The sequence below is a fragment of the Balaenoptera musculus genome, chromosome 11, assembly GCF_009873245.2.
Source record: "Balaenoptera musculus isolate JJ_BM4_2016_0621 chromosome 11, mBalMus1.pri.v3, whole genome shotgun sequence".
NCBI classification, from domain to species: Eukaryota; Metazoa; Chordata; class Mammalia; order Artiodactyla; family Balaenopteridae; genus Balaenoptera; species Balaenoptera musculus.
Genome location: NC_045795.1, coordinates 24,205,104 through 24,226,224, shown reverse-complemented (window position 1 = coordinate 24,226,224; position 21,121 = coordinate 24,205,104). Strand labels below are relative to the sequence as shown.

At 35.0% G+C, this 21,121-nt stretch overlaps 1 protein-coding gene across 1 annotated transcript; it reads left to right on the top strand.

Moving 5' to 3' along the window:
* Window positions 1-2,587: 2,587 nt before the first annotated feature.
* On the top strand, window positions 2,588-3,076 carry LOC118904160 (sorting nexin-3-like). The gene is made up of 2 exons (XM_036870029.1): window positions 2,588-2,743; window positions 2,840-3,076. Exons 1-2 carry the CDS (start codon window positions 2,588-2,590, stop codon window positions 3,074-3,076), a joined length of 393 nt encoding a protein of 130 aa, XP_036725924.1.
* Window positions 3,077-21,121: the final 18,045 nt, after the last annotated feature.

Genomic DNA, 21,121 nt, shown 5'->3' with positions numbered 1-21,121 from the left:
TGCCAGTACCATACTGTCTTGATTACTGTAGCTTTGTAGTATAGTCTGAAGTCAGGGAGTCTGATTCTTCCAGCTCCTTTTTTCTTTCTCAAGGTTGCTTTGGCTATTCGGGGTCTTTTGTGTTTCCATACAAATTGTGAAATTTTTTGTTCTAGTTCTGTTAAAAATGCTATTGGTAGTTTGATAGGGATTGCATTGAATCTGTACATTGCTTTGGCTAGTATAGTCATTTTCACAGTGTTGATACTTCCAATCCAAGAACATAGTATATCTCTCCATCTGTTTGTATCATCTTATTTTCTTTCATCAGTGTCTTATAGTTTTCTGCATACAGGTCTTTTGTCTCCTTAGGTAGGTTTATTCCTAGGTATTTTATTCTTTTTGTTGCAATGGTAAATGGGAGTGTTTCCTTAATTTCTCTTTTAGATTTTTCATCATTAGTGTATAGGAATGCAAGAGATTTATGTGCATTAATTTTGTATCCTGCTACTTTACCAAATTCATTGATTAGCTCTAATAGTTTTCTGGTAGCATCTTTAGGATTCTCTATGTATAATATCATGTCATCTGCAAACAGTGACAGTTTTGCCTCTTCTTTTCCAATTTGGATTCCTTTTATTTCTTTTTCTTCTCTGATTGCTATGATAGCCATTGTTTTGTAATAACTTTAAATGGAGTTTAATCTATACAAATATTGAATCACTATATTGTACACCTGAAACCAATATAATATTGTAAATTAACTGTACTTCAATTTAAAAAAAAGGAGAACAACAGTGGAAACAATAGGGACTGCCTCTCTTAGGATTACCTCTCATCTTTCTATAAAGTTGGGAAAATAAGGAGAATACACAACCTCCTTTCATAAAGCTAGAAAGGTAAGAATTTTTGAAGAGGGTAATTCTCCAGTAAGTCACTTCAAGCTAAGAAAGATTGAGGCAGGTAGCCTAGATAAGTTATGCTTTAGTCTCTGGGTGAACATTCTTGGAAATTAGCACTGATGACATTCTTTCTGGTCAAATTTTTCCTCCCCATCAACAGATTATGTAAGACCTTCAGGGAAAAGAGGAGAAATTCCCTTTCTTTTTCCAGTGTTGTCAAAAGACTTAAAACACTTTCCATTCTTTGCATTATTCATTTACATGTAAAATTTGTGAAATAGAGCACAGGATTGTCCTGTCCAAAATTACCCTGTTTGTAAAATGTACCATCATAGACTAATCAGATAGAAATTTCTTGGGAGAGGGGAGGGGGAAGGGAGGAAAAGAACAGGGCTGTGAATCAGTAATTTAAAAATAATTTCATTGGGAGATTGGGATTGACATATACACACTACTGTATATAAAATAACTAATAAGGACCTAATGTATAGCACAGGGAACTCTACTCAATACTCTATAATGACCTGTATGGGAAAAGAATCTAAAAAAGAGTGGATATATGTATATGTATAACTGATTCACTTTGCTGTACAGCAGAAACTAAAAAACATTGTAAACCAACTATACTCCAATAAAACTTTAAAAAAAATTAGTCTCAAGTGATTATACTGTGCACCCAGGATTAAGAAGCACAGGCCTAGGCTGCCATCTCCATGCCTCCTACCCCTTGTCTATCAGCTCCTGCTGAGCCCTCAAGACAGGGTGAGGTGGAAGAAAATGCATTGTTCAAGGACCCTCTTATCCAACCAGCCAACTATTTATATCCAACAGAATTATATAAAGAAAAGAACATTTCTAAAGAAAAATCTCCTCTCCCCCAGAAATCCATTATATGACCTTGATATGTTTTATTTTGTAAATATGAAGTAGCATTCATGGATTCCAGGAAGAGAGCAGGAAAAAGCAAGAGAAATACAGTGAGAGAGGGAGAGAAGAGAGGTTGTAACTTCTAATTAGACACAGTCCACTCAACATGACACCATGAAAGTGTAAAAAAGATTATTAAAGGGCTTCCCTGGTGGCGCAGTGGTTAAGAATCCACCTGCCAGGGCTTCCCTGGTGGCGCAGTGGTTGAGAATCTGCCTGCTAATGCAGGCGACACGGGTTCGAGCCCTGGTCTGGGAAGATCCCACGTGCCGCGGAGCAGCTGGGCCCGTGAGCCACAATTACTGAGCCTGCGCGTCTGGAGCCTGTGCTCCGCAACAAGAGAGGCCGCGATAGTGAGAGACCCGCGCGCCGCGATAAAGAGTGGCCCCCGCTTGCCACAACTAGAGAAAGCCCTCGCACAGAGACGAAGACCCAACACAGCCAAAAAAAATTAATTAATTAATTTTTTTAAAAAAGATCATTAAATATGATCACAACTGCTCATTTTTAACTTCCTTGAAAACAGAGGGAAGCAAGCATGGATCACAAGAAAACAGAAAAGAGAGAAACAGAATAGCAACAGTAGATGAATCATTTCTTATTCATCCTTCATTAATTAGAAAGTCTTTACTGAAAACGATTATTTTCAAATGACTGTATTAAAAAATGCACTGTAAAATTCACTAAAGTTGCGCGCGAGCTCGGCGTCCCCGCGGCGGGGTTGGCAGAACGCGGAAGGGGAGGAGGGAGCCCGCGGCGGCGTCGGCTACAGCCGTGAAATGGCGGAGACCGTGGCGGGTACCCGGCGGCTGATCACCAAGCCGCAGAACCTGAACGACGCCTCCGGGCCTCGCAGCAACTTCCTCGAGATCGATGTGAGCAACCCGCAGACAGTGCGTGTAGGCCGGGGTCGGTTCACCACCTACGAAATCAGGGTCAAGACAAATCTGCCTATTTTCAAGCTGAAGGAATCTGCCGTTAGAAGAAGATACAGTGACTTTGAGTAGCTGCGAAGTGAATTAGAAAGAGAGATCAAGGTTGTAGTTCCCCCAGTCCCTGGGAAAGCATTTTTGCGTCAACTTTCTTTTAGAAGAGATGATGGAATATTTGTTGACAGTTTTATTGAAGAAAGGAAGCAAGGGCTGGAGCAGTTTATGAACAAGGTCGCTGGTCATCCTTTGGCACAGAATGAAAGTTGTCTTCATATGTTTTTACAGGATGAAATTATAGACACATGTAATGCTCCATCAAAAATAAGACATGCCTGAAATTTGGCAAGAAGGGGCAAAAAAAACTTTCCATGACTATTAATGATTCATATGCACCAGTGAAGAAGTTCTAACTTTAGTATGCTGCATAAAAACTGGTATAATATGCCTTCAGTATACTAAACTCATAATGCTCAGTTTTGTTTTGTTTTGGCAGTTGACAAGAAGTTGATTTGCTTTAGTGAAAAAATCCCTCATTCCAGCCTTTCTATATAAATAGCCCTTTCTTGCTGTTTTAATGTGGTACACACTGTAGCTTCACAAACCTGTTACTCCAGTATAACCTGCAGTGTTCTAACTAAAATTACTCATTTGGTCTTACCTGCAGTTTTTGTGTCATGTTTGCTTCTTGAGTCTGATTAATAGAATTTTTCTCTTATCCCCTTTTTAATAGGTGGTGTCACGACCTAATTTATGTGTGGAAGCACTACACGTTGGTTTCCAGTACCCTACACGTAAGATACACGCTTGTGTGCAGAAGGTATCTCCCTTCAGGCTTGTAATCCCCTTCACATGGAAGATCAGTGAGGAAAATCTTTATATTCTATATAAAAACAAAATCAAATTTATATACTAAAATCATTTGTCTAAAAATTTAGGTTGTTTTCAAATAAAAATAAAAATGTATTTCTGATACACAAAAATAAAATTCACTGAAGTTAAAATACTGGCATATCTGGTTTTATTGTGCTTTGCTTTATTGTGTTTCTCAGACAATGCTTTTTTCTACAAACTAAAGGTTTGTGGCAATCCTGCATACGGTAAGTCTATCAGCGCCGTTTTCCCAACAGCATTTGCTTATTTAGTGTCTCTGTGACACATTTTGATAATTCTTGCAATATTTCAAACTTAACTATATTTGTTATGGTGATCTGTGATCAGTGATCTTTGATGTTACTATTGAAAAAAGACTAAGATTTGCTGAAGGCTCAGATGATGGTTAGCATATTTTAGCAATAAAATATTTTAAAATTAAGGTATGTACTTTTTGAGATATAATCCTATTTCATACTTAATAGGCTACAGTATAGTGTAACTTTTAATGCACTGGGAAACCAAAAATTTAGTATGACTAGCTTTATTGCAATATTCACTTTATTGAGGTGTCTGGAATTGAACCCACAGTATCTCTGAGGTATGCCTGTAGTGACAAGAACACTAGGGAAAATATCAATACTAATAAACGATTATACCTGATACGATAAACATATAATTCTATTAAAAATACAAATATTTTGTGAGATATTACTATGTGACATCACTATGTGTTTTGGTGCCCTTTATACTAATCTGTCCCCCAAACAAGATTGTGATTGACCTGAAAGAAAAGTAAGGACTTGAATTCTGGAGCTTCAAGTCCTTACCTGATGCAAGTAGAAGTCTCAAAAGACAATGGAGTTAGCCAGATGTGAAAACAAACAGAGTAAGGATGTAAAATACCAGATCGTCTATTGTACAGTTTATTGGAGGTTCTCACTAGAGCAGTAAACCGAGAAAAATAGTAATATTGTAAATTAAATAATTAATTTAAAAACTGGATTAATTCATGTTCTATAGGTATAGAGCAGAGAAGAAAGTAGATACAAATTCCCACCTTTAAGGAGTTTACATTCTTGTGAAGGGAGATAATAAACATTAAATAAGTTAAATACGGAGTGCATTAAACTGTGATAAATACTGAGGAGAAGATAAAGTAGCAAAGGTAGATAAGGGTTGCATGAGGGTGGCAACATTAGACTGTTTGTCCAGGGAGAGTCTCACTGGAAAGGAGAATAAAGACCTGAGAGAGCCGTGGGGATATCTGGAGGAAGAGTATTCCAGGCGGAGGAAAGAGTAAGCAGAAAACAAAAGCAGCTTGGAGTATTCATGGAGCAGCAAGGAGACTGGTCTGGTTAGAGCAGGTGATCAAATGGGTGTGAGATGAGGTCAGAGACGGAGTCCCAGGGACTCCACTGAAGAGCCCAGTGGACCGACGTAAGGATTAGAGATGCAAGGAGAACCCATGGCAGAGTCTAGGTCCAACATAGCAGAAAGGGTTCAGAAGGTCACAGAATCTGAGGAGCATTGCGTCTAGGACTGAATTTGGGCAGCTGAAGAAAACGCTTGAGGCAAGGAGACTGGTATCAGTGGATAAAGTTTTGAGAAAAAAAAGAAGAGGAACCTATTCTGTAACAATCCTGGCTTAGTTTTATTGGTCTGTATAAATTATCAAGTGAACATAAAATTTCTTCCTCTTTCAGCAATAGATACTCTAGCTCAGGTTGATGTGCATGAAGAGAGATATAAAAAAAAGAAATCTAATCTCCCATTTATCAATTGATTTTCTGTGTATAAGCAATTATTTGTGCATTTATTCAAATGAGCAAATGAACAACTGCAACTAAAGTATTGCTTTATAATCCTATAAGGTCCAGAGTCCAGAGTCTCCTCCTGCTTCTGATTAATTCCATACTGCACCTAGCTTCAGAGCTCAGGAGCCAGAAACCTGATTTGCATGACTGAAAATTCTCTCTGACCCAAGGATATTGCCTTGGGTGGTATAATCTCTTCCCCCTGTGTTTGTAGAGGGGACACATAAAGACATTTCAAAATCCTGCCAACACAGCTCAGAACCAAGTTGAGAATTTTCTGTGGGCCACAAGTGACAGTCGTGAAACAATTTCCTGCCAAAGATGGTTACTTATCCAATAGATCACTACAGAAGATTACCTATGACAAATGAAAATCATGAGGGTGAGTTTTATTTTTAGATATTGCTGTTATTGTTTGTGCTTGTCTGTGTGTGTGTGTGTGTGTATGTATGTGTAGGAGAGAGAGAGAGAGAGAGAGAGAGAGAGAGAGAGACTAGGTCTAGTGCTTCTAAGAAAAATATTTGAGTCACAAAGATAGAGCAGACCTCAGGGTACAAGACATAAGACTGGGATCTTTTACTCTCTCAAGTCTGATCAACCTGACTGCCACACATCCTTTTCTATATGTCATTAGAACATTACTTATTTCAAAAATATAACCAGAAATTAGCAATTGATAAGTGTGCTATTTGCATTCTAAAGTCATGAAAAATTACCTTATAGGATTGAAAACCAATACTCTTATACTGGCCACTCTTTGTAATAATGAAATAAAAGCTTCTTTTAAGGAACGTGTTGCTGTGGAATTCCAAGATGCTTTTAATATTCATGGTAAAGACATTTTAATGTGCAGTAATTGGGCATTTTAGGAGTAGAGATCCAACCTATAGTGGCTAATATTCTGATTCATAGTAAATCCTGAAAAAAACTGACGTATAATGAGACTGTGGGTAAGTAATTAACCTTCTCTGTTTGGAAAAATAAACAATCAAGGACAACTCATGGACAGATAGAGAGTGGGAAATGTTATTTCTGGCCATCAGTGGGGTATTATTCAAATTATCCTAACATAAGATTTATATAATGCTCTAAAAATTTTTTATGCAAGAATGTGGTATTGGACTACTTTGATGTTAACTTTAAACATTTAAGTGTTTTGCAATATTTAATGAACTCCTTCTTTTTGTCACTGTTATTTTTTCAGTAGAATGGTTGGATTGTACAGGTAAATTTCCCCTATGTTTTCTTATGTACAAGACCATATTATTACACAAGCATTTTTTTTTGCTATTATTGACTATCTATTTAGAATCTAAAATTATGCAAATATAACAGGAAAGGAAATGCAGTTTATGTTCTCTTCCTCAATGATGTTTATTTATCACTTTTGAAATTTAACACAATTTTTCTCATTGCCTTATTATGATTTTATATATATGTCATATACATAATATGCTTAATTTCAAAGCAATATTCAATAGTGGAAAAATATGAGGACCAAACAAGTGACAGAAAATGAGAGTCATATGGGCAGGAGTAGATGCAGGAAACAATGTTGTTATAAAAGGACAAATCAATTTGAATGGAGTGGTAGATATTCAGATTGTAGAAAATTGAAGAACATTGAAAAGTGAGCAGCTGATTTAGCGATGTCACTGCTGTTGACCATTGCCAGTGAATTTACAATGTAATATTAGGAGAAAAAGTGTAATTATACATGACACATAAGACAAAGGCAGGTGATCTGGCAATTTTTTGAGGAAGAAGATTGGATGCAAGAACAAAGATACCAACAGATGATATGACCATTTATCTAGGAAAGCTGGACCAAACTTCCTGGTCAAACAGTACCAATAGTAATTATGTAAATAAATCCAATTCTCTCAGGCATTTCTCAGGCATTTGGCTGAGAAATAAGTAGAAAATTGTTGGTCTCTAGCAAGAAGAAAAATGATAATATGGACAGGAAGTGAGAATATAACTGAGTCATGTTCCAGCCAGTTGAATAAAGTAAAGATGGCTACATCTTGATTACTTAAATTCTTGGAATTCTTGGAATTTGTCTCAATTACTTAAATAATTATTTTTAAAAAGCAACAATTAAATAATCTGAATGACATGAGACCATATTATCTTCAAATGCATTTTCTGAAAAAAATTTAAACATGTAGAATTTACATTCAGAATGAATGAGTTTTTTCTATAATTTTTAAAGGCTGCACTCCATTTACAGTTATTACAAAACATTGGCACAGCAAAAATATATTTCCTGTGTTGTATAATGCATCCTAGCAGCCTGTCCTACACTCAGTAGTTTGGACCTCCCACTCCCCCACCCCTATATTGCCCCTCCCTCCTTTAAAATTGTTTATAAAAAAAGAATGAATGAGTTTTTTCATACAGGCTTTCAAAGTAAAGATCAGATTCAAAGATGAAAAAGGATTTTCCCTGTTTATTGCTCATTTCTCAGATTCTTGCTTTTTGTGTAAAATTTGATTCCCTTTGATGTGATTGTCTCCACGTAGTGATGCATTTACCTCACCAAATAAAATTTCAGATTTCATCCTTTATATATTATTTTAAAGTACTGACATGTACTCAAATTTTAATTTCCAGGAAATCAATTGGAAAAGATAGGTGAGTTCTTTTATTACTCTTTATTCAAAATTGTATTGGATTTTTAGTCAAATTTAAATCTTCAGGTAACTCATCTCCTAACCTCTATTAGTTTGCAGTTAGATGTTTTAAATATAGAATTGAAACACACATAATTGAAATATTTAAGTGTATCATTTTTTACTGTGTCTCTTTTTATTGAAGTATAGTTGATTTACAATATATTAGTTTCAAGTGTACAACTTATTGATTTGATGTTTTTATATATTATACTCCATTTAAATTATTATATAATATTGGCTATATACCCTGTGCTGCATGTATAAGATAAGAGAAGGGGATTAAAAGTATAAACTACTAGATATAAATACATAAGATATCAGAATGTAACGTGCATTCTACTAGATATAAATACATAAGATATCAGAATGTAACGTTACATTCTGATATCTTATGTATTTATATCTAGTAGTTTATACTTTTAATCCCCTTCTCTTATCTACCTCCTTCCCCAAATTTCTTCCCACTTGTGACCACTAGTTTGTTCTCTGTATCTGTGTCAGTTTCTCTTTTGTTGAATTGTTTTGTTTTTTTAGACTCAACATATAAGGGAAAATATACAGTATTTTTATTTCTCTGTCTGACTTATTTCACTGAGCATAATACCACCCAGGTCCATCCATGTTATTGCAAATGGCAAATTTTCATTCCTTTTTTATGGTTGAGTAATATTCCATATATATATTCCATAGATATATGAAAAAAATTTCAAAATAAAAGAATATGTAGAAGATGGAATTTCTTACACAACTGCCTAGAAAACACATTAACATTTTATTTTGCTCTTCTGGTTGATTCAGTGCCTAATGTACAAATTTATTTGTTTAATTTCAAAAGGGGAGGAGAATGATAACAAATGATAACTCTTTAATATAACCACACTCCTTCCTTTGCAGCACCAAGAATATGACCCTCTTTACCACATTCAAGGCTTAGGACTCCTGGGTGTGTCTGAGGCCCCTCACAAAGCAGGGAGCAAGGCCTGAAAGATGTCTGGTTCTGGCTGAGCTGGAATGTGATATGGAGTCTTATGTGGGAAGGTAGCTTCATGGTAGGATGAATGGTTAAGAGTCAAAGTGAGAGCCAAAGAGTAACAAGGAAAAAAGAGAGATGGTTGTGAAAAAGCAAAAAGAAGGTCCAAATGTGTCATAAGATTCTGAAACAATATTAGGAGGCTGAGTATGTAGCTAATCTGACAATGAAAGCAAAAACTAAGGGTTCTCTGAGTAGACAAATAGGAGAATAGTCTGGTAGTATGCTGCATGAATACTTTACCACAGACTACTGCTGTTGACATTTCACTAGCTTGAATACATTTTTGAAACTTGAGCTCCTTTTAGATCCACTTACTTTCCCTCAGTCATAATTATATTAAATATAGCCTCTATATACATTGAGAAGCACATCATATAATGTTATAACTTTTGCTTCAACCATCAAATGTATTCCAGAAAACTCAAAAGGAAAAGGAAAATCTATCATATTTGTCCATATTTGTTCTCCTTCCTTGTTCTGTCTTCCTTACTGATGTTCCAAGATTCCTTGTTTTATAATTCCCTTTCCATTTCAAGACTTTATTTAGCCATTCCTTTAAGACAGGTCTGCTGGCAAGAAATTCCTTAGTTAACCTTAATCTGAAGATGTCTTTATTTCCCTTTCATTCCTAAAGGGTGTTTTCACTGAGTAGAGAATTCTGATTGAGTTATTTTTTTTTCAGCACTTTAAAAATATTCTGCCACTTCCTCTGATTTCCGTGGTTTCTGATTAGAAATCTACTGTAATTCTAATAGTTTTTCCCATAAAGTTAAAGAATCATTCCTCTACCTTCAAGATTTTTTTCTCATTAATTTTCAGAAGTTGGATTATGATGTGTCTCGGCACGAATTTATTCAGGTTTATCCTATTTGTGGTTTGCTCAGCTTATTGAATATATAAGTTAATGTCCTTTGTCACATTTGGGAAATTTTCAGCCATCATTTCTACAAATGCTTTTTCAGCTCCACAGTCTTTCTCCTCTCCTGGGACCCCAATGACATATACATTAGATCTTTTGTTATAGCTCCACAGGACCCTGAGTCTTTATTCATTTATTTCAGTCTCTTTGTTGTTCAGATTGGATAATTAGTATAGTACTATCTTCAAGTTCACCGACTAATTCTTCTGTCATCTCTATTCTCTGCTAAGCCTATTCAGTGAGTATTTTATTTTGGACATTGTATTTTCTTAAATTTCTATTTTGTTCTCCTTTCTATTTATTTACTGAGACTTTCTATGTTGTTTGATTTGTTAAAAGTGTGTTCATAATTGCTTATTTTTACGATGACCACCATGAAATCCTTGACAGATCATTCAAATGTCTTTGTCATTTTGATGTTGATGTGTATTGATTGTCTTTTTTTTATTTGAGATGATATTTTCTTGGTTCTCCCAGGTATGAATTGTGATTTTCTATTGTATCCTGGACATTTTGGGTCTTATTTACGAGACTATGGAATTTATTTACATCATCTATTTTATCAAGGCTCAGATGGCACCAAATGTATGAGAAAAAGAAGATATCTCATACTGCTAAGTGAAGGTGGAACTACAGATTCCCCACTCAGCATTGACACTGTGGAAGGAGAGAGGCACTTTGTTACTGCTGTGTAGGGCTGAAGGCTCAGGCTCCCCTCTGGTCCTCTGCTGACACGACCTCACCTGGTAGAGTGAGGGCAACCTCATTATTGTTCTCTGTGTGAGCTCCACTGACTTGGTGGCAAGGCAGCGGGACTGGCCTCACTGCTGCTGGATGGGAATGAAAGTTCCAGCTCTCCACTTTGCCTTCACTGACAACAGCCAGGACGAGAAGGGGTACATTGTTAGCTGAATGAAGGTGAACCTCTAGACTCCTCAGTCTTTGCTGAATAGCGGGAGTGGGGCTACAGTTTTCTCTGTGGTGTTTGGTTGGAGTAGGGGAGTTATTGTCTAAAAGTTTTCACTTTGTTAGATTGCCTATTCCTGGTCCTGTGATCACAAAGAGCAGGCTTTCCTTGGGGATTAGTTTATCTTCTCCCACTGGCATTTCTGGGTTGTTGGCTTCTCCAGCACCCAGCCAGGGATATATTAGGGAAAAAAAAAAAAAAAAACCCGGAGAACTCACTACGTGTCATTTTTGACACCTTTCAGAGTCTTCTTGTATTTGTTTTATGTATATATATGTACAGTTTTAGGCTTCAGTTATTATGAGGAATAGGGAAAAGTGTGTCTATTCCATTTTGTCCCAGAACTAGGTAATCCCTTGGTTTCTTAATTGACTGATGATATTGTTTCTAATGTCTTCAACCATTCGAACAAACGTTCTCACCAAACAACTAATAGACTTGAGTTTATTTTCTCTGGTCACATTTCTTTGGCTTCTTCAATCAAACACAATTTATCTCACTCAACTTTGGTTGATGGTGTCTCTTACTTGACTAAAAACTGTTATTAAAAACTTTCTTTGGTTGCAGCATCATTTTTCCTTTTATATTTTCATGAAAAAATTTTCTATAATGAGATATTTAATTTTATAATTTTTCCCACAGTTGCTTTACGATAATTTGAAAATATTATAATGGGTGCTAGTCTGGTAATGCCAGTGTATATTGTTATTTTTTAGCAAAGCTACAGTATCTTTGCATAATAAATACATATAATTCAATAATAAAATAATCCACACTCTAATGTACCTTAAAATGTTTTATTCAAAGTCTACTTTTTTTCTCCTTTACTTGTTTTGACATGATTATGGTTCCCTGGTAATAAAACAAAGATATAAAATAAAGTGTTGCAGTGCTGTGACAGTCCAGCCACTCAAAATGATGTGGAGTTATAACTGTGTCACTGCACTTTGTCTTGATGCAACTACTCATCTCTGTTACTGTAGTGAAAAAGCAGCTATAGACCATATGTATATGAATAAGCATAGCTGAGTTCAGTGGACAGCAAAATTTGAATTTTTTATTTTTGTGTCACAAGTACTATTCTTTTCATTTTTCCAATGACGTAAAAATGTGAGATCCATTCTGAAATCACAAGCCTTCCAAAAATGTATGTCAGACTTGAGTTGGCCAATCCCTGCCCTAGATCACGTTTAGCTTCATAGGATACAGCAAAGTGATGAGGGCATATCTGGAATTTGGCAGAGATCCCCTCATTTATTGTGAAGTGTCCACACTCAGCAATCCTTCACAACCCATGGGAGAAGCACTTCTCTAACCCCTGGTCTACCCTGAGATATTCAATCCCACAGTGTTTTCTGAGTGGCTGCTGCAATCCACCCCTGTGATACTTAGAAGTAATGAGATCCCTCAAGTCTATCTATGAAGACTGAAACTTGGTCATAGACCTACAGGTTACCTGAAGTGTAGAATAAAACTTCTGTTGTAGAAACAGCAATAAGATTGGGCTGAATGGTAATAAGAAAATTCTCTGGCATACCTTTTTCAGAATCTCACCCCAAAGTAGATGACGTAGACACATTCCCTGCAACTTGCCTTCTCTACCTCTTAGTGATGTTCTTTATTATTAACGTATCCTGGGAGGAATATCGCAAAAATGGTAAGTTACTAAATATTTAAATAATTAAAGTGATGACATCTTAAGAGAACTGTCCACTACTCTGACAGACTTTGACATGGTTCCTGAGTGGTGATGATAACAGAGAGGAGCAGAGTATGAACTTCCCATCATAAAAGCAGAATTGGAGCCAAGAGATGTGGCAGTCTCATTCCATTGTTTACTTTTTGCTTTTGATGGGAGCTCATTCATTTAGTTCTGGACAACACAGTTTAAGAGAGTTTCACAAACTGCAAGTCATCAAGTGTACCATTCCCCCAAATTGCAAAGCTTCTAAAAACACTTCTTTTAAATTAACAGAATAAATAAATAAATAGCTGAAATTTCTCAACTATTTTGATAACCCTTCATTGAGAATAGATTCTTTCAGTCTCTCGGTTTCTCTCTCTCTCTCTCTCTCTCTCTCGCTCTCTCTCTCTTCAGAGTTATTTCAACTGTTAGCATAAGAAATAACTGCTTGAAGTTGTAAAGAGTCATATTTAAGCTCTATATATAAGGAAATATTTTAATGGTGAGACCTTTTTCATTATTTAATATACCTGAAAAAAAGGTCATGAGTTGACTAACCACTGATACCATTTAATTGAAATCTTAATGGTCATACACAGAATTGTTTTTCTTATATTAAAGAGTAGATTTCTAAATCAGATGGAGGATTGAATTATATTTTATCATAAAGAATGTGCAAGTGTAAAGAAGAAATCCTAAATTCTCAAGCAAGATTTGTAGGGTGATGTTCAGAAAACTTTTACCACAGAGTTTACACAATTTTTTAAAGTTGCTGTAAGAAAAAAATTATCTCCTTAGAAAAATAAAATGTGCAATATTTTACAAATTCAAAAATCCTGAATATGCAGAAATATTCAAAGAAACACACTGGGAATTTTTTCAGTATAGATTCTTAGATGGCATTAGGAATCAATGAGTATTAATGAATGAAATCCCACAAAAATATTTTATTCTAAAAACAAACACACTGGATTTAAATAAATGTTCTTAAATAAAATCAAGACAAAATTTTTAAAAACTCAATTTAAATGAACATAGTCAACACAACAGAAAAATGGATATTGGCACAATACAGGAAGCAAAATTTGAACAAATATCTTTTAAAATTCCTAATAATAGATTAAAGCAATCAATACAGTATTAGAATCTACTTCAAAGGACAGAGCCACACAATCCAACTGAAGGAATTCAAACATCATAGCTATGTAAGGGCTAATTGCAAATATTTCACTGAGGACTATTATAGAACAGTCAACAGGAAAGCTACTGTTCTACTCTCTTAGGGAGAATAAAAGAGATGGATATGGAACCACTAAAATCCTCCAATGGGGTTTTGACCTGGGTCCAGATTTGTGACAGCAGCAGTGGCAACAGCAACAGAAGTGACATCAGTGGCTGTAGCTGTGGGAAAGAGGAGGAGATTCTCATGTGTGCAGTGAGAGGGCCTGCAATGGAGACCAGCTTGCCCATCTGTCCCCAGAGCCTATTCCTGTGACATCTGCATAAATATTAACTCTCTGTTCTGAGTGTTGGAAGAGAAACAAATATTCATAGTAACTTTATTTATATTAGCAGAAAATTGGACACAAAGCAGATACCTTTCAACAGATGAAAGGTTAAATAAACTGTTGTACATCCATACAATGGAATACTATTCAGCAGTAAAGTGGAGCAGACTATTGATTCATACAGCAAACCTTTTGGACTTACACTGTTCTTTGTGAAAAAAAAGTCTATTTCAAAAGATTATATATTATGTCATTCTATTTGTATAACATTTGAAAAATTACATAACTATAAAGATGGAGTATAGATTAGTGATTGACAGGGTACAAGAGCTGAACAGCGTTGTGGAGTAGGAATATAAAGAGATTATACGAGATATTTTCTTTGTGTTATGGAATATTTCTGTATCTTTATTGTGGTGGTAGTTACTTGACACTGTATAGGGTGGAACATTACATAAACACAGACATACATACACACCCAGACACACATACACATCAATGCATGGCAAAACAGTGAAAGCTGAATGATACATGTTGTATAGTTAATAATATTGTACCCATTTTAATTTATTGGCTTTGATATTTTGCTATAGTTATAAAGATGTTATCTGTCATTAGTGGAATATGGATAAGGGACACACAGGGCTTTATATGTAAGAAAAAGGAAGGAAAAGAAGACTATGATTGCCATGCTATATCAGATAAAGTAGAAGAAACTAGAAATGAAAGAAAAAGAAATTCACAACAGAGAAAAAGAAACTAAAAAACCCAGCCAAATCAAAATTTTAGAGCTGAAAAATATATCTGAAATGTTAATATTACTGAATTGACACAATAGCAGAATGTAGATGACAAAGTAAAAAGACCAGGAACTGGAAGACAAATCTATAGAATTTTTTTTTTTATCTGAAGAATAAAAAGGAAAATAAACAATGAAGAGAGCTGTGGAGAAACTATAAGGTGACACCAAAAGTTCTAACGCAAAAATTATGAGATTCCCAGAGGAGAGAGCAAGACTGAGGCATAAAATATACTTGAAAAAGAATGTCAAAAATTTCTCAAACTTGGTGATGATTTACACTTAAGGTTGCAAAATGCTTGGCAATATACAAGAAGAATAAATTTCAAGAATAGCTACATGCCTAGATATATCACAATCATAATTCTTGAAAACCAAAGATAAAGAAATAACTCCTGAAAGTTTCTAAAGGAAAACAACAGAGAAGAAATTATTTAAGATCAGGTGGTTTCACATCAGAAATCATAGGAGTAAGAATACAGTGCATCAATAGCATTCAAATGCTGAATGAGAAGACTGTCAACCCAGTAGTCTATATATCCAGTGAAAATAGACTTCAGCGATAAAGACAAAATTAAGACAATCATGCATGGAAGGAAGGAAAGTCAAGGAATTTATCAGAATATTTGTTTAATAAGAAACTGTAAAGGAATTTCTGCAAGCTTAAGGGAAATGACACCAGAGGGAGTAATAGGAAAGGAAGGACATGGTGGATAGAAATAAGATGAAGAGTTTGTCTATTTCAGTTTTCATTCTGAAAATAAAAAAGTTCTTCTATTTTTTTTAGAAGACATGAAGAAAGAGAAAGGTATTTTATCTTCATCTATGTACAAAGGATTTGATTAATTAATAACCTAATCAATTTAAACTTCTTAATTCATTTGTAAATTGTATCAATTTATTGGAAACAAATGAATTTATCTAATCTGTTTATTCAGAGAAAGGAAGGAAGGAAAAGGAGAATTTATCTCCACCCAAGTGGAAAATATATAACTGAAGAAAAATCAGACCTGGATTGTATAAAAGCAATGTTTAGTACCTTGGCATTATGTAAAATAGAGTTTTGCCCATAAAAGAATTAATATTTGATCCTCTGTAATTTTATTTGTGAATTACTTCAGTTATTTTAATCAATATTTACCTTACTTGTTTTGCAGAGAGAATAAAAGAAAATGGTGAGTTTCAACTTTTGATCCACTTACAAAGATATCGTTGCAGAAAACCCAGTTTTAGACAATAGTAAACAAAGTGTTCCAGTATCTTCACATTGTATAAGAAAAAACTTCCCCCTGGTATACCAATCTATTTGAAACTCTGTTCTATTTGCAATTTGCTTCAATTTAATCTGTAATAAGTTTGTTCCTGTTTGTTTTTCCAAATTGTCAAAATTTTTATCTAATATTTTTTTTCAGAGACAATGAAGGAAGAAAATAAGCCAGAGCAAGGTAGGCCTTTTATCTTCACATAAATATAAATTATGTAACTAAAGTAATGTCAGCCCTTGACTCTATGAGAGTAACTCTATGGGTATTTTGGCATTTTGTTAGAACCAAGGGCTTTGTTCATGAGTAAATGAATTGATTAGACCCTCTGTTATTTCATTTGTAGATTTCTTCTACTGATTTATTTTTTACTTCTATTGAGGTAAAATTTATATAACATTAAATTAACAATTTTGAAGTGTACAATTCAGTGGCATTTGGTACATTCACAATATTGAGTAACTATCACTTCCATCTAGTTCCAAAATAATTTTATCACCCTAAAAGTAAATTCCGTACTCGTTAAGAAGTCACTTCTCATTCCCCTACTCCTTAGTCTCTGGCAACCACTGGTCTGCTTTCTGTCTCTGTGATCTCATATGCATGAGATTATACAATATGCCACCTTTTCTGTCTGCCTTCTTTCACTTGCATAAAGTTTTTGAGGTTCAGTCATGTTGCAACGGGCATCCGTACTTCATCCCTTTTTAAGGCTGAGTAACAGTTCGTTGTATGGGTTTACCACATTTTGCTTATCCATAAGTTGTTGATGGGCATTTGGGCTTTTTATACCTTTTGATTACTGTGAATGGTGTTGCTTTGGATATTTCTGTACATGTATTTGCTTGAATGCCTGTTTTCAAGAATTGGGGGTTTATATACTTAACAATTGCTGGGTTACATGGTACACATTTTTTTTACTTTTTGAGGATCTGTTAAACTGTTTCCCATAGAGATGGCGCCATTTTACATTACAATCAGCAATGTATTAGAGTTCCAGTTTCTCTCCAATTTCAATAACACTTGTTATTTTTCAATATTTAAAATTATAGCCATACTAGTGCCTGTAAAGTGGTATCTCATTGTGGTTTGATTTGCATCCCCCTAAGGACAAAAGAAGTTGAGCATCTTTTCATATGCTAGTTGGCATTCCTTGCTTGGAGAAATATCTGTTCAAGTCCTCTGCCATTTTTAAACTGGGTTCTTTTTCTTTTTGTCGTTGAGCAGTAAAAGCTTTTTTTCTACGTATATTTCTGATACTGGGCCCTTAAAATATATAATTTGCAGATATTTTCTCCCATTCTGTACCTTGTCTCTTCACTTTTTTATCTTTTGATGCACAGAAGTTTTCAATTTTTTTATTAAGTCCAATTTCTCTGCTGTTTTTTCTTTTGTTGCTTGTGCACTGGTGTCATTTCTAAGAATCCATTCTCAAACCCAAGGTCATGAAAATGTAACTTCATGTTTTCCTTTTAGAGTTTTATAGTTTTAAGCTCTTGCATTTAAGTCTGATTCATTTTGAGTACATATTATGAATGTAGTAGAACATAAAACAGTGAATAAGAGAGGGAATTAATTACATGAATTAATAGTCAGAGGTTTTTCATGATGTTAAATGACTAATTGGATTTTCAAATAATGTGGTTGAAATTAAAAAAAAAAAAAAAGTAGTATACTCTGTTTAACTTTTTGAGGGTCAGCCAAACTCTTTCCATAGTCTTGCTACGTATTACACAGTATTACATAACACTACATAGTATCAGGATTTGAGAGTGCTGCTGTACTCTAATGCTTCGTTCTTCTACTGAAAATTTCCTTCTCTAAAAACAAAATACACAGGCAAATGCATGCCCCATTTTTCCTCTTTTATCACATATTAAGTTAAATTAAAAGAAAATAAATTATTTATGAATCATTGGAGTAGGTTGGTTAAAAATAACTAGCAATTATATGCTTAAAACTTTCTACTGGAGAGACCTGGTAATGGGAGAATTATATTATAATGAAAGTCAAAGCAAATAATAACAAAGAGAATGAGAGAGGCGCCATATGCAGACGAAACAGTTTTACATTTTATAGAAAATAGAAAATGGGTATCATTAGTACATCGCAGAGCAACAGTGATCATAAAACAGAAGAGGAGGCCTACCCTCCTGTATAAACCTTTAACGATTTCCAGACGTATCAATGTCAAAGGCAATGAAGAATTAGAGTGCATCATGGAGTTGAAAATAGGGTGTACATGGAAACAACTTTTATGAATTTTCCCAGTATGAATTTTACTGTCATATACTCAATAATCTAGGAACTTGCTCATCACACAAACAAAAGACAACTAATACTTCATCTTTATAAAAATTGAATTTCTCTAAAGAAAAAAATTTCTTAACTGTCTGTTACTTAGAAGGGCTCCAAAATATGGCTGGCTCTACCTCTTATGATCCTAAGGAGGAATTCACCTTTTATCGAGCTATTTCCAGAGACAAAGGATGTCCAGTTTGCTTTTAAATGGCCTTACTTTTAAATATGAATTCATTACTAAGCCTCACCCATCATTTGACATGTTGTTCAACAAAGAAGATGAAAAGCTATTTTTAAAAATGATGCTGAGAACTTCCCTGGTGGCGCAGTGGTTGGGAATCCACCTGCCAACGCAGGGGACATGGTCTGGGAAGATCCCAAATGCCGTGGAGCAACTAAGCACTGCACCACAACTACTGAAGCCTGCGCACCTAGAGCCCATGCTCCGCAATAAGAGAAGCCACTGCAATGAGAAGCCCACGCACCGCAACAAAGAGTAGCCCTCGCTTGCCGCAACCAGAGAAAGCCCGCGTGCAGCAACGAAGACCCAACGCAGCCAAAAATAAAATGTAAATAAACAAATTTTTTAAAATGATGCTGAGCTGCCCAGAGATAATACAGAGAACAGAACAGATTATTTTATTGGATAAAATAGTTAATTTTGATGTCAGACAGACTTTGGATAAAGTTCTGACTCTGAAATAAGCAACTGTGGGGAACTCAGCAAGTAATGTATCCTTGCTGTAACCTCAGTTTACACTTCTGCGTAAGTGTAATAACTTACCCGGAGCACTTTTGATGATCAAATGTACTGCTACTTCTAAAGCATGTATCACAGAGTCTAGTATGGGGAAAGCACTCAATGAATGTCAGTGGTAATTGTCATGATGGTGGTGATGATGGTGATGATAGCAATGATGTTATTAAGTCTTAATAAGGACTTTAGGAAATCATTTTGTGGGATTTTAAGTTCAGTCATGATAAATTAAAAATTCTTTATCTACTTTACCACTTGGCAAAGAGCAATGTTGACCCCTATATATTTTACAGTAAAACACCCAGAAAATAAATATGTTTTTTCTCTCTAAAGTGGCTAACCTATTATATATAGAATAGGTGAGGAGATTTTTGGGAAGATTTTTGTGTTTGTTTTGTTTCTGTTTCATAGTGATTTTTACATTACTCTTTTTTATTTTTCAGATCAAATTAAGAAAGAAAACGGTAAACTTTAATGATGTTTTTTACAAAATATGATCTTCATATTAGCTGTTTCATAAGAATTCTTATATTACTCTTTTTTTTTTCAGATCAACTTAGGAAAGAAAACGGTAAACTTTTTTTTTAAATTTATTTATTTTTGGCTGTGTTAGGTCTTCATTGCTGTGCATAGGCTTTCTCTAGTTGTGGCGAGGGGGGCTACTCTTCACCGTGGTGCACGGACTTCTCATTGCAGTGGCTTCTTTTGTTGTGGAGCATGGGCTTTAGGTGCGTGAGCTTCAGTAGCTGTGGCATGCGGGCTCAGTAGTTGTGGCGCATGGGCTTAGTTGCTCCGCGGCATGTGGGATCTTCCCCGACCAGGGCTTGAACCCGTGTCCCCTGCATTGGCAGGCAAATTCTTAACCACTGCACCACCGGGGAAGCCCAGAAACTGGTAAACTTTAATGACAATTTATAAGATGTGATCTTTCTATAGTGATTTTTCTTGCTTCCTCCCTTTTCCGTTCCTCCTACTTCCTCTGTATAATTTTCTCTTTTGTGATTTTTATTCATTCTTACTGTATTACAACTTCCGTTACCTGTTTCTCTCTTTGTTCTCTCTTCAGTTAACTTACTTTTCCCATTCATTCCTCTCTTTATCTAATGTATTATTTTTTGATTTTGTCTATGCCAACAATGACTCCTTCTCATGGCTCTGAGATGAGCAAAATGTTAATGAGAATATATCTGAAAGAGCTCTTGTGGTGCTTACTGTGCCCACAGTCTGATTCTAAGAAAAATTCAAAAGCTCTTCTATGCAGGACACTTTTTAAAAAGTACAGTAGATTGTTCCTTGTAGACAACGCCACTGTTTTCTACCTTGTGATTGAAGCCTCAACTGGCTGGACCAGGGGTGGAGATTTATGGCATAGTGTTACAGAGTCTTCATTTTGCATTTAAACAGACCTGGGTTCAAATCATTGATCTGTCCATTTACCAACAGAAACTTCTTCATGTTATTCACCCCTTTGATTCTCAGATCTTTCTTTTTTGAACAGAGGAGCACTACTTCACAATTATTTTGCTAGTATTAATTAATTACATAAAACCTTTAGCAAATATTTAAGTCACTGGAAAATTGAATAAATTGTAGCTTGTATTGCATGACAACATTGCAGGTGATGATAATCATGACTCAGTATTCTAAATTAGATTAAAAAGAATACTTCATGGAGGAATTTGATAATTTCCCTCTTGAATTTTAACTGTAAAATTATCTATATTAACACATAATATGTTTTCTTTCTTTTTTTTTGAAATGTGTTGGAGAAAACATTATATCATCC

Bases quoted from the DNA above. Each gene is read 5' to 3' on its own strand.
- LOC118904160 (XM_036870029.1), top strand. From the start codon at position 2,588: ATGGCGGAGACCGTGGCGGGTACCCGGCGGCTGATCACCAAGCCGCAG. The intron at 2,744-2,839 runs GTCAAGACAAAT...TTAGAAAGAGAG, and splicing joins TCACCACCTACGAAATCAGG to ATCAAGGTTGTAGTTCCCCC.